The 12,791-nt window shown below is 38.1% G+C and overlaps 1 protein-coding gene across 3 annotated transcripts in view; it reads left to right on the top strand.

Annotated features, from left to right (window-relative positions):
- Positions 1 to 11,522, top strand: part of LOC106934657 (CTD small phosphatase-like protein) — an 18,558-nt gene extending 7,036 nt beyond the window's left edge. For 2 of the 3 annotated variants that reach the window (XM_015014692.1, XM_015014693.1), the window contains 7 exons: positions 5,281 to 5,429; positions 5,605 to 5,637; positions 7,659 to 7,760; positions 9,101 to 9,157; positions 9,489 to 9,581; positions 10,452 to 10,637; positions 11,190 to 11,522. In XM_015014692.1, the coding sequence (XP_014870178.1) occupies positions 5,281 to 5,429; positions 5,605 to 5,637; positions 7,659 to 7,760; positions 9,101 to 9,157; positions 9,489 to 9,581; positions 10,452 to 10,637; positions 11,190 to 11,315 (746 nt within the window). In that variant the 3' untranslated portion in view covers positions 11,316 to 11,522. The remainder of the gene's footprint in view (positions 1 to 5,280; positions 5,430 to 5,604; positions 5,638 to 7,658; positions 7,761 to 9,100; positions 9,158 to 9,488; positions 9,582 to 10,451; positions 10,638 to 11,189) is intronic. The other variant, XM_015014694.1, reaches the window with a different exon arrangement.
- Positions 11,523 to 12,791: the final 1,269 nt, after the last annotated feature.

The following is a 12,791-nucleotide window of genomic DNA, read 5'->3' as shown; positions in this document are numbered from 1 at the left end:
TGGGAGAAAAACCACAACTAATCATAAGAGTGCAAGTTAAATCTTATAAAATTTAAAAAATTAGATGTGAGATTTACATATTTAAATAATTTGTTAAAAACATGATGTACCTTTTAAGGGAAATGAGCTATAAAGCGCTTGTTAAGTATTTAGGTACAAAGTGACATTGCGTGGGTCTGAAGCAGGAGTTCAATGGGACGAACTGCAGGAGCCACGGCAGTACACAGACGCTTTAAATTCACACTGGTTCATTGCAACGCTGTTTGAAAATAGCACTCAATTAAGAGTCTGTAAAGTTGGAGAGAGTCGAGTCGTGACACAACACGATTCCTGCCTATTCATTTAGTCGGCGAGTCTTTCAGGCTTCTCTCCCTGGACATAGGTTAATAAATTAACAGGTTTTGTTTTGTTTGCGCTTTATGTTCTGCAAAAGCCAGTGTTTGGAGGGCTATTATAATTTTGATATAAACAACAATAAAGATTTTACAGCTGTTTTTATAGGACTGTCACCATACACAGGAGATTTGTTTATCCAATGTGCTGCTTGATTGCTGCTTTTATGAATGTAAATGGTGATCTTCCATTGTTTGAACTGGCACAAAAACTAACCAGGCTTCTTAATAACCTGACATGTGTGACCTGTGTACACCTACCCTACTGAATAGTAGTAAAATCGGGGAGAAATTGGTTAGTTTTCTGTTTTTGTTTCGTTTTCTTTTGCCTCGCAGGAATATTGACCTAAATTTCACGTGAGTAATAGGAATTGGAGATTTATCTTTATTGTGAAAAGAAAAAATTGTAAAAGGTATTTCAGGGTTTCCCTCAGTGTATTATAAGCCTAGCGGGCCACCAGGCTTTACTTGTGCCCACACCAGGCTAAGCATTGCTTCTTTTTTTTAAATTTTTAAAAAAATGTTTGCATTTTTTAAGACTTTATAGTTGGTGTTCAAATATTAATCTTCCAATCTTTCAATACCACATAATTATCAAGTGATATTTTCAAATTTCCTGTTTAAACATTTTTTAACTCAAAAACACAACGGGCGGCTGGATGAATGACTGCCTTAGCGCCCAACCACCGGGCTGAGCAAGTTTTCTTGGAGAAACCTTGAATATTTAGGTTCGTCATGAAAATGGTAAATTCCAATTAATAACATTTAGAAAAGCCCCCAAACTACCTGAATTATTGTTTTACTATTTCCTCCACTTTTGTTTCAAGGAGAGAATCAATGAATGTGAAAATCTGATAAAATATAGTCACAGGGCATAATTTGGTAATAAGTCACTTTTTTGTCCTGAAGAAGCCTGTTCTAATTTTTTTAAGCCGTATTTGTGTTTTTGTGTATTTTTTGACAGCAGTGAGATGAAAAGCCATAAAGTTAGTTGCCTGGAAAAAGACAGTGAAGAAGTTGTAAAAGCCTTTTTACTGTCACTATTTATCACAATAAATTCTGCAAAATATGGTGATTAAAATTTTACATTCATATCGCCCAACTTTAGTGAGTAGGGGTCTGATAGCTCCTAACAATAAGAACAAAGTCACTGCAACATTGTCTTTGTTTGTTTGTTTAGCGTTGTTTAGGACTTATCTTCCTGTTAAAAAAATGATGAATCATACACTTGCATTGTGATCCAGTTATGCTGTCTGGTTCTGATGGGCTTTGGGTGAATGAATACTGTACTGGTGATTCACTGGAAGGCGACAGCTGCCTCACTGGTCTGGTTTTACTTTGCAGAGACAAAGTCCAGTTGGATAAATACAAACCTTTTATGCTGATGATTGTATTTTTAGTTTAAAAGAAAGCCCAGGCTGTTTGATTACCTTGTCTTTCCAAAAGTTTATTCTACTTCAGGTTTTATCTTTCACTGTTCCACACTATAAAACCAATTTAAATATCATAAACGCTAAACTTGACTTCATTTTGCATTAGATTCTGGAAGTTATCAGTAATATTTCCTTCACCCTTTTTAGAAATGTGTAGTATCACTGTAAGCTTAATAAGCAAATACATCCTGGTACTGATGTTTGTCAGAAAATGAATATTTTCAGTCACACTATAATTCTTCATATCAGTAGAGTTGAAAGTTAGCAATGTGCTTTCAGTCTGTAATTCCTAACAAACTCTTAAATTTGGGACTATTTTGTTCATCTGTGTGAAGTTACGTTGGTTGAACCTGCTGGTTGCATCAGGTCATCAGATAGCAGAGCAGCGATCTGATAAGCTTTGTGTCAGACTTCCTGTTGTGCAACAGCATCGACGACGCTCCGCTCCTGAACCTCACAGGTCTTGTGGTTTAGAAATGATCTGGGCTGATGAGGCGGATTAACGCAGTTTACATCTGACTACCTTCCTAGCTTCTACTGCCCCAAGGATGTGTTTACTTTTTCAAAAAGATCATAGTGATGTGACATCTTTCTACTATAGCCAACGATCACCAATAAGAGGTTCACATCACCTCTGTTTGGGAAGAAAAAGTAAAGGTTTGTTTAGATCAGTTTAGACTAGAAGAGGCGTCTGTCAAAGTGGCTCTTTGGACCTTCCACTGCCTGTCAATAACTTTGGTTCCTAATTTTTAGCCAATCTTGTTAAATACAGATAATAAATGGAGGATTTTAACTGTTTTTCAGTTGTTTTTCTTTCAATATTTGCACTGAATTTCCACAATGGATGACAAAAAAAATACCAGTAGTTTTTGTCTGTTTTATTATTAGGTTGGAATCTGAGCTTTAAAAAAAATCTCTTCCTTTGTTTCTTTATTTTAAATCCTAAAAATAGAACTTAAACACTGTATCTTTAATAATGACAATTTTTAATTTTTTCTCTTCACAGTCATGTGTCATCTATGACTAAATGAGTTTTATTTGACTGTCCTCGAGGCAAAATGTCTCTTCAGATTGTAAAAATTTAATCTTCTTTGTGTTGCTTTTTTTTTAAACATTGTATTGCTTAAAAAATTAGATTTTTGCACACTGTGTGGTATTCAGGCCTGAGTTTGACTCGTGTGGCAACAAAAAATGTGACTAAGTTAATTTATGTAGGGCTGAAACAATTAATCATTAACTAGTTTAGTAATCAATTAATCGTTAACTGGAGTATACATACTCTAAAAATGTCAATTTTTCTGAAAGAACAGTCAGAGCAGTAATTGAACGAAATCTGTAAAAAAAAAAAACTGCATTTTATTTGTAAGATGAAAAAGTATCTATAAATTTGTTGAACGTCTGACTGCCTTGCTAACTGCTACTACTCCAAGGATGTCTTTACTTTTTCTTTATTTTTCTCAAAGTGAAGACACTTCCCCAGTAGGATAGTTTAAGCTTCACCCAGTTCAGATTGCACAATTTTTTAAAATCCAATTAATCATGAGAATATTTGATTAATACAATAATTAACAATTTATGACTTAACAAATGGTTTTATTACTTTCTCCAAAGTCCAGGTATGATTGGATAACCTGCTTCTGCTCTTTATTTATTTTTAAAATCATCATCTGAAAGTCACTTCAGAAAATAAAATGTTAGGTTTTGAAGTGAGGCAATAAAAGGAAAGGGGTGGGGGGACATAAATCTGTAGGAGAGCAACAGTTTTTCACAGCACTTTGCATCCTTGTTGAGTCCATCTTTCTGTTTTAGTGAAGGAACTTAAGTCACTGATCAGATGGCCTAAATACCCAGCATGTCTTTGCTCAAAAGGCTGTAATTAACGTGGGTCAAAGCTGTAGGAAACGACAGAGCAGACGGCATTACAAGTAACTCTGACATGCTGCCGTAATCTGCAGGAGTATTTTATTCCCCCAAACACAGCTGTGAAAAATCACCTCAGGGAACATTATGGTTACCAGAATGAAACCCTTCTTCTTTTGGGACTGATGCGCTTCCTGTTGTATTCGTTTAAGGTCAGGAATCCAAAGTGTCGCAATATTAAGATGCCGAAAGATTTGACGTAAAGATTTTCACTGTGCGCTGGCCTCTGGCTGCATTCTGCTGGGGGGAGGGATGGGGTTAATGGCTGGAGAGGAATGCAGCCATGTATAGGCTCTGTGGGGTCTGAGAGCCTCCCTCTTCCTCCTCCTCCTCCCTCTTCCTCTCTGCATGTTCAGGCTGCTTCCGTCACTCACCTGCCAGCTCAAACAGGAGGGGAAACTATCGTGAATTTAAAAAAGAAAAAAAGAAGGATCTTGTCCAATCGGGCAATGGACGCCACTTCTGGGGGGTTGGGTTAGGAGGATTGTGCAGCTTCTGAGTCGTCCCTATTAATAAAGACTCGGCGTCTGATTTAGTCCATGCTTCGTAGTTCAGGAATGAGAGGCGATTTGCAATTGGAGTAGAGCGCGCTCTGAACTGTCACAGCATTTGAGTGATGAGGTCATCCAGCCAGCAGAGTTATTTTCTGATCAGTTGTTCTTCCAGAGGTCGTCTCCAAAATCAACCCGACTGCACCGTGGTCGCACCGTTCAGGCTATTGTTTAGTTTGTTCAATGGCCTCAGTGCTGTTGAACAAACCAGTTATGTCATCAGTCTGTACTTTGACAGGAATCATTAAATCTAAATACTTTTTAGTAGAGATGCCCCAATTTGAGGACCTTTTTTTTTTTAATTAAAAATAATTTTTTTTTTAATTGTCTATGGTTTGTGATCTGCAGGGCAAATACTGAAAAATCAGTTTTTTCTCTTTTTGGGTCTTGTTTATTAAATATAATATAAATGCATCAACCAGCTGCATATAGTTTGATGCGTTTTGTTTTGAGTTTAATAAAAAAGTACATAAAGATTAGGGACAGGGCTGCAGGTAAGGATTGTTCTAGTAATCGATTTTTCTGACGATCAATCGGATAAAAACATTTTGGGCACATTTTGCAGATTTTTCATTTGACCACTTCATCCATTTTTCATAAAATATTAGAAATGCACTAAAAGATTCTTTCCAGTTAATCAATTAATTATTAAATCAGTCGACCATTATTTCAATAATCCATTCATCACAATTAATTTGATTAATCACTTTATCTCCGTTTAGGGATATGTTTGGTGAAAACCGTGCAAGTCCTTTTCAGTTTGAAGTCACTCTCTGTATCAAGGCGCGTGCAGGACCTTCGACCTCTTTCAATCGCAACGGGCCAGTCGGCTCTCGGATAATTTAAACTGAAAATCGGTATTGTTTAGGAAAGTCCTGACGGGCAGATCTGTAATTTCCCGCCTGCTGCCTATCTGTGATCAACTTATCTGTTAGCGTTTCTACACGTTCACCCTCCTCTCCTGCGCCTGTTCTTTTCCGACAGCATCCCAGTCGAACAGCAGCCTGAAGAAGCAGAGGAACCGCAGCATATTCTGCACACTCTTTTGTTGCTTTCGCAACTACAATGCGGAGCCACCAGCCACCAACAGCACTCTGCCTCCACCTGTTGAGGAGAACGGATCGCCTCCCAAGGTAGGACAGACCCAGGCTGCGTCGGACAGCTCTTACTCTGCAGGACTGCTTCATCTTTTGTGAATAGCGTCTTTGTTAGTGTTTGATTCTGTGACCTTTATCTGTTGTGTTTGTGTGTGTTCTTCTAATCCTTACCCTGGATTTTGTTTGTGTGTTATTTTCTCTTGTGTTGTAGTGTGACCAGGTTGAGGTCATCCCTGTCCCTAGTGTATGTATCATGCATATTTTATTTTCCTTCCTTGCATGCAGGCCGGTGGGCTGGTGCAGCCTCTCTGTGTGGGCTCCTCACAGAGCTTTAAATCTGCTTCGTTTGCTTCACTTTATTTTCAGCTGATTACATCACAGGATGTGTGGAAGGTGTGTGATGGATGCACCTATTACACAAAACCGTTGAGCACTTGCAAATACGGCTGTAACTAATGATAATTATATTGATTGTTTTGACGATTAATCAATTAGGCAATTAATTGGATAAGCAAATGAGCACATTCTGCTTATTTCGCTTTTCTTTTTTTAATTTAGCCACCTGGTCCTTTTTATACGATAAGTACATTAAAATGTAAATAACAAAAAGGAAAATAAACATGTTGTTGCTTATAATGCTAAAACGTAGCATTTCTTTAGTGATCGTTTGATCACTTGTAACAGAAGATGCATCTGCAGCTAAATCAGCGTGTGAAAAGCTCAGCCTTTTCTGCCTGACTTGACATCAATACAGTGTAATGTTGACAATTTTTATTTGTAAACAGATCAATAATTGGATAGCAAAAAGTGGTTATTAGGATTTTTTTTCCTTTTTTGGGCTGAATTTGAGCTGAGTAAAGCTAAAACTACTTGAGTCTTCACTGGAATATAATCACAGATAATTTTTTATATTTAATGCTAAATATATTTTGTAGTATTGGTTTAATTGCTGCTGCTCTTCCACCAGTTGGCCGCCTTATGACTGTATGCTCCATTTAAAGATTAATCAATTGCTAAATTAGCCGACCATTATTTCAATTACGATAAATCGCAATTAGTTGATTATTCGTTTCAGCCCTACTTTAAATATTCAAACTTTAAAAAAAAAAAAAAAATACTACCTCAGATTTATTGCAATAGTTGAACACAAAGTAGTGCATAATTGTGAAAGAAAAATTATAAACAGTCATGAAAATTTAATGCAAATTCATGCTACGTCACTGAGAGTGTGATCAGAAATGTAAAGCATGTTTTATTTTTGTTTCACGTCACAATTCTGCACTAGTTTGTTGGCCTGTCTTATAAAATCCTGTTAAATTATATTAATTGTAGTAGTATTGAAATATGAGTTCTTTTTGCAAGACACTTGACCTGCATGAATAACACTTGGTCTACTAATAAGTTAACACAACTGTTCAGAAACGTCCATTTTTATGAGCTGCCTTGTCATGCTACTAATAAATTAAGTAAAAAAATTACTCAAACACTTCATTCATTGGCTTGTGAGCTCACTTGGGGCAAAACTAATTGATCCCTTTAGTCAAAGCTCTGATCTGCTTACCTGTGACCGGCTAAATCAGATTACTCATCAGCGAGGCTCTGCTACTCTCGTACGACACTGTTACAACACGGAGGCACATTTCATGTGTAGGTTGGGTTTACTAGCATCTCCTGACAAACGTATAACCCCCCACAACCTCTTATAATGGGGAAAAACACACAAAAGTGTCAAATTAACAACTAACAACCTGTCGTCTCTTCATTGATATTTTAGTTCTGCCCTTCCAAACAAATGTAATCCAGCCTAGCTTGGATCTCGCTAATGATTTGTAAAGTGGGAGACGATTTCCTGCTACTAGAGTTGAAGCACGGCCAATACTAGAAGATGTGATGTAACGTTTGTGTGGCTGTTGGATCTGCTACTTTTAGTGCACAGCAACACCTTATCCAACACGTCGGAGCTCAGTTTATGCTTTCCAAACCCGCCAACGGAGACAAACTAAATTAAAGATGATCTTCCTTTCAAATTTACAACAATACTTCGGATGTGCTGGAGTGTTTGGGAGTAGCAGGAAAATTCCCACTAACGAGGCATTGACGTGTTTGTCGTTTTAAAGCTTTGACCCAGTTTCATGCATAATTCTGGAATTGGCTTAACTCTGTTTCCTAACACAATATGTTTGGGAGCTTCTCCTGCAGGATGCCAAACTTAATGCCAAGTTTCTCTCTGTAGATCTGACATCATCTGCTTCTTCCTCTCTGCAGCCGCCAGCCAAATACCTCCTACCAGAGATGAAAATATCTGACTATGGTAGAAAGTGTGTGGTGATAGACTTGGATGAAACCCTCGTGCACAGCTCATTTAAGGTAAGAGGGGACTGAAGTTGTTGTTGCTCTGTTCATTTGTCACCTGTAAATGTCTGTTCTTTCTCTTCAGCAGTATTTGTTTTAAGTACGGATGCACCAATAAATTGCCATAATTTATTTTAATTTTGGGGGATTCGTGATTGCCAATTTTACCTTCCTCCACAAAGGTCTGATAATCAGCTACTAGCTGCGTTTTCATATAATTGTTCAATTTAAAAACTAAATTTGCTTAATGGAAGCACCAATTTCTGATAAATTTACATTTCTCAAAATAAAATTTTGGTGCTGGGATGAGGTATTTTTTGGTAATATCAATATTGGTTTGTTTTGCAAAACTGCAATGGAAAACTTTATTTGCATGAAGTGAAATGGTCACCCTACTGTTGCCAACTTGGAGACTTAGTTGCTATATATAGCAACTAACTAAAAAAAAGGAAAAGAGAAATTGGTATTGGACAAATTCGGAATTGGCAGGTCAAAATCGGTGATCTTCCTTTGTGCCATTAATCAAAGGTCTGGCAAAAATGAACTGCAAATTAAAGTTTTGTTTATTCCAGGGTGTCCACGTCCTTAAAAAAAAATTCTAAATTCATCATACAAATAAACATTGACCTTAAATATGTTAATCACAGGTTTTAAGTCTTGTCATGTCAGGACTCTTTAATCTCGTATGTTCTGTGTAGTTTATTTTTTCGCAGAACTTTTCTGTCAACCAAACATTTTGGGATCTCATTCTTACATCTTCATTTTGTTCTGTGACATTAGACAGTTGAAGCTCCCGCTAACTAGCTAGCTGGTTTTTCTTTTTTTGATTCTGTAATGTGGGAATATAAATTTATCGCCAGTTGACTGGACGACGGTCGTCTTCGCCACTCACTCACTTCTGTTGCTAATCAATGTGATATGTGGATTTTGTGCAAAAAAAAAGCTGCTCAAAATATTTCATTTTCTTTTGTAAATTTCTGTCATGATACAGGTCTTAAATCTCATAATAGTCTTTAAAACGTCTTAAAACACCTGCAGAAACCATGCATTCTGTTTGGTTTGAGTGTAAAGCCGCACCTCTAGTTTTGTGTTTGTTATAATTGTGGCGTTATCTGTGAGTAACTCTGCTCCCATTTGCATCGTTTTACCAGCAGGTTTTCCTCCCGCTGTCTAGTTAGTCCTAAAATAACTGCTTCATTGTCTGGGCTGCTGAATTACCACGCAGGTTAAAGAGAGAAGAGCAACTCATCAGTCAAATCATCTGCTAGGACGTTTTGTCCAAAACTGCTGCAAGCAGGACCTCTACTGTTCGGTTGCAGTACTGTGATCCTCATGCGCTCTGTTTGTGTCCGCAGCCCATCAGTAACGCTGATTTTATTGTACCAGTGGAGATCGATGGTACCGTTCATCAGGTATTGTACACACCCAAAAACATTTCTGTGACGCAGACGAGTGACTCTTAGAAGAGCTGGGGGGTTGGTGGGGAGTTTCTGTTTGTTTCCTGTGTGAAGACCCTGCAGAGACTGACTGGTATCCAGTTCAAGTAATCCAGGATAGGCTGTGTGTATCCTGGTTGGCCTATTCATGATTACTTGCACTGGGTGTCGGCCAATGGGCGGAGAGCGAGGTGACGTAGGAAGTACTTATGCTAACGTTGATGTTTGTAGCTGAACTACATGAAAATACCACATGGCGGAAATGAAGGAGTTGGTTTTTAATGGGACGTCTTTGGTTCTGGTTCAGGTGTACGTGCTGAAAAGGCCCCATGTGGACGAGTTCCTCCAGAAGATGGGAGAGTTGTTCGAATGTGTGCTCTTCACAGCCAGTCTCGCTAAGGTTTGGGGGATTTATTTTATTTTTTTATTTCTCTGTTCTGTCTACTAACTAGTGACACTTCATTTTGTTGTTGTGCTCTTTTGGTCTTCTCATATTGTTTGATTTGTTGTCGTCCTTTTTTTTTTCTTCTACTTTTATTTATCTTTTCCAATAATAAATCGGTAAGTTTTCTTAAGAGATAATCAAGTAACATGCCTGTAATTATTAGGGATGCACCGATCCACTTTTTTACTACGGATAACAATATCTGAGCTGCATTGACTTAAAGCATTTATTTAGAAAAAAAAGACACATAAATATGCTAAATAACAAATTTAATTGATAACTACACAAGTACTTCAGGGTTGGTCAAACATGTAAAAACAACTTTAATTTGTTCAGTCATTGTAATTAGGAGAACAGCCAATGTAGAGTAAATATTAAAGAAAATGAAATAAACTGCAACAAACTTTCTTCTTCCAAATGGTTCAGAAAGTGAAATTAGTTATTCTAAAATTAATGTTAAATAAAGCATAGAATTAAACTAAATAGATCAGTCCTTATAGATTCTAGACATACCTGATACAGATATTAATATCGGATTGGTGCATCTGTAGTAATTATTGCTTTAAGAGCCGTTTTACATGCTGAGTAAAAGGCTAGGAACCACGGCGCTTTTTGTGAGCTAGAGTAGTGTTTGCTGACATCTTCCTTGCTTAATAATGAATTGAGGATACCATGCTTTTCTTTTGAAACAAGTTTTGCATTTAGTTGTTCTGCTTAGAACTGTGGCTTGAAACATATCTCTGTGCTCCACATTAAAATAAAAAGAAAACGTGTGTATTGATGTTCGCCATCGTGACGTGTGTGTGTCTGTGTGTGTTTGGACAGTACGCAGACCCTGTGGCCGACCTGTTGGACCAGTGGGGCGTTTTTCGAGCACGGCTCTTCAGAGAGTCCTGCGTGTTTCACAGAGGGAACTACGTCAAAGACCTCAGTCGGCTGGGGCGGGAGCTCAATAACGTTATTATTGTCGACAATTCACCCGCGTCCTATATTTTCCATCCAGAAAATGCTGTAAGTTCTTGTTTGTGGTCTGTTTCTACTTGGGTTACATCAGAAAACAACAAACGGTCCAAGGGATTCCCTCAGTGTATTATGAGCCTGGCGGGCCACCAGGCTTTACTTGTGCCCCCACCAGGCTTAGAATTGTTTATTTTAGTTTATTGTTATTATTATTGCCTGTTTTTAAGACTTTATGGTTGGTGGTTAGGTATTAACCTTCCAGTCTTCCAATAAGGTATAACGATCAATTGATATTTTCAAATTTCCTGTCAACTTTAAACATTTTTTAACTCAAAAACATGGCCCTGCCCTAGCGCCCCGAGCACCAGGCTTAGCAAGTTTTCTGGGGGAAACCTTGCAGTCCCTTTGGAAATCATTTCTATCTTTTGAATGTTTTGCATTTTGCTACAGTTACAAAATTCAATGTTTTTCATAGGTATTTTGATCGTAACTGTAGTCCACCTCTGTGTAATCTAAATCCAACTATTCTGTGAAGTTCTGAGAGTTTCTAGATTGCGTCCTTTGAATCAAGCCGAGTGTTGACGTCGCTCCTTGTCCGCCCAGGTCCCAGTTCAGTCCTGGTTCGACGACATGAATGACACAGAACTCCTGGACCTGCTGCCTTTTTTCGAGGGACTCAGCAAAGAAGACGAGGTTTACGGGGTCCTGCAGAACTTCCGGAGCAGGTAGCAGGACACGCTGCCCTCCTCTTCCTCCTTCTCTCCGTGAGTCGCTCTCTGTCCCTTTCTCCGGCCCGTCGTTGTTGTCTCCGGCCCCTGGACGACGACTCTATGGCAACGCGTCACTGTGGAAACCCGCTCTCTCTCTCTCTCGCTCCCTCCCTCTCTTTCTCTCTCTCTCTCCTCCTGGTGACTGGCTGCCTTCCGAGTGCCATCAGAAAAACAAACTTAAAAACCTTTATTACCCCAGGACCACTGTGTCTCTCAGAAAGCGGACAGAGCGGAGGACAAAATACTAAGAGGAATGAACTCTGGTCTTTATTTTCAAATCGGCAGACTTTTACTATTCAGTAAAGTGCTAATTTTTAAAACCAAAAGCAAAAGACAAAAAAAAAGAGAAAAGAAAAATCAACTTTCCATCTTTAGACTCTTTTTGTGGTACCACACAAAAGCCTGGAAACTATTTTGTCCTCATATTGTTGCTATGCAGGCAGTTTCTGGTAGTAGAAAGGACTGTGACTCTTTTCTTACTGAATGAAGTGCCTTGTATGAATGTAGTTTATATGGGGAGTCGTTTTCTACATGGCAGAATTTGCTTTAAAGTGGACACAAAAGCATCTTTATCTAAGGTTGTACTTTGCTTTTTTTTTTTTTTTCGATCATCATCCGCTGGGTATTTGTCTCGTAGTTTTTTTTTCCTGTATGCTTGTGCCATTATATAGATGCGACTTTGTTTCTTTCAACTTTTATTATTTGTAGAGCTAGTTCTTTTGTGTTAGGAGAACGCTTGCAGAACATCAACCCCCCCCCCTGCAAGCTTTTTTTCTTTTTTTTTTTCTTTTTTTTTTTTGATGATTTGATCTGAAAGCTCAGATAAAACTGTGCCATTCGTTCATTTCTCTCTCACATTTCCCATATTGCATTTTATTATTTGCCAAAATGAGGAAATGCGTTTCAACACGCTTCATATCTTTGCCAGAATTTGAGTAGACCATTACTAAATATAGCATTATAGTTTATTTTTTGTGTGTTGAGATGATCTGTCATGTTTATCAGATGGCTAGCTCTTTTATGTGCATTTTTTTTTTCTGAAAGAGTCTGGGGGTTATTGCAGCAAAATGGTCCAAGTGCCATGTTCTTTTTTTTTTTTTGTCAGACACGAGGATCTTTAGGAAAAGTTTGTTAAAAATCACACCTTCATCCTGATTTGCGTGCGGTTGTGGCCTGGCCTTATCCAGCCCTGGTGTAAAAACCAGCAAAGACCATGTTTGATGTTTATCTTCCCAGACTTTTTCTTTTTAAAGAGGGAAAAAAAAAACTCTTCTTCACCTCAGTGCCTATGTTTGAGAGGAGCCCAGCAAAACCGAATGCTGCAACATTAGCTACCATGGCAATAACCTTTTTTTTTTTTTTTTCTCCTTTTTTTTTTTTTTTTTCCTGTCCCAGTATGTTTGTTGTTTCTAAGAGCACTTGACAAATCTCGGCA

This window comes from Poecilia latipinna, unplaced genomic scaffold (genome assembly GCF_001443285.1).
Source record: "Poecilia latipinna isolate Pla-1442-1.1 unplaced genomic scaffold, P_latipinna-1.0 Scaffold1839, whole genome shotgun sequence".
NCBI lineage: Eukaryota > Metazoa > Chordata > Actinopteri > Cyprinodontiformes > Poeciliidae > Poecilia > Poecilia latipinna.
Note: the sequence above shows the minus strand (reverse complement) of the source record. Positions and strands in the feature narration are given on the sequence as shown.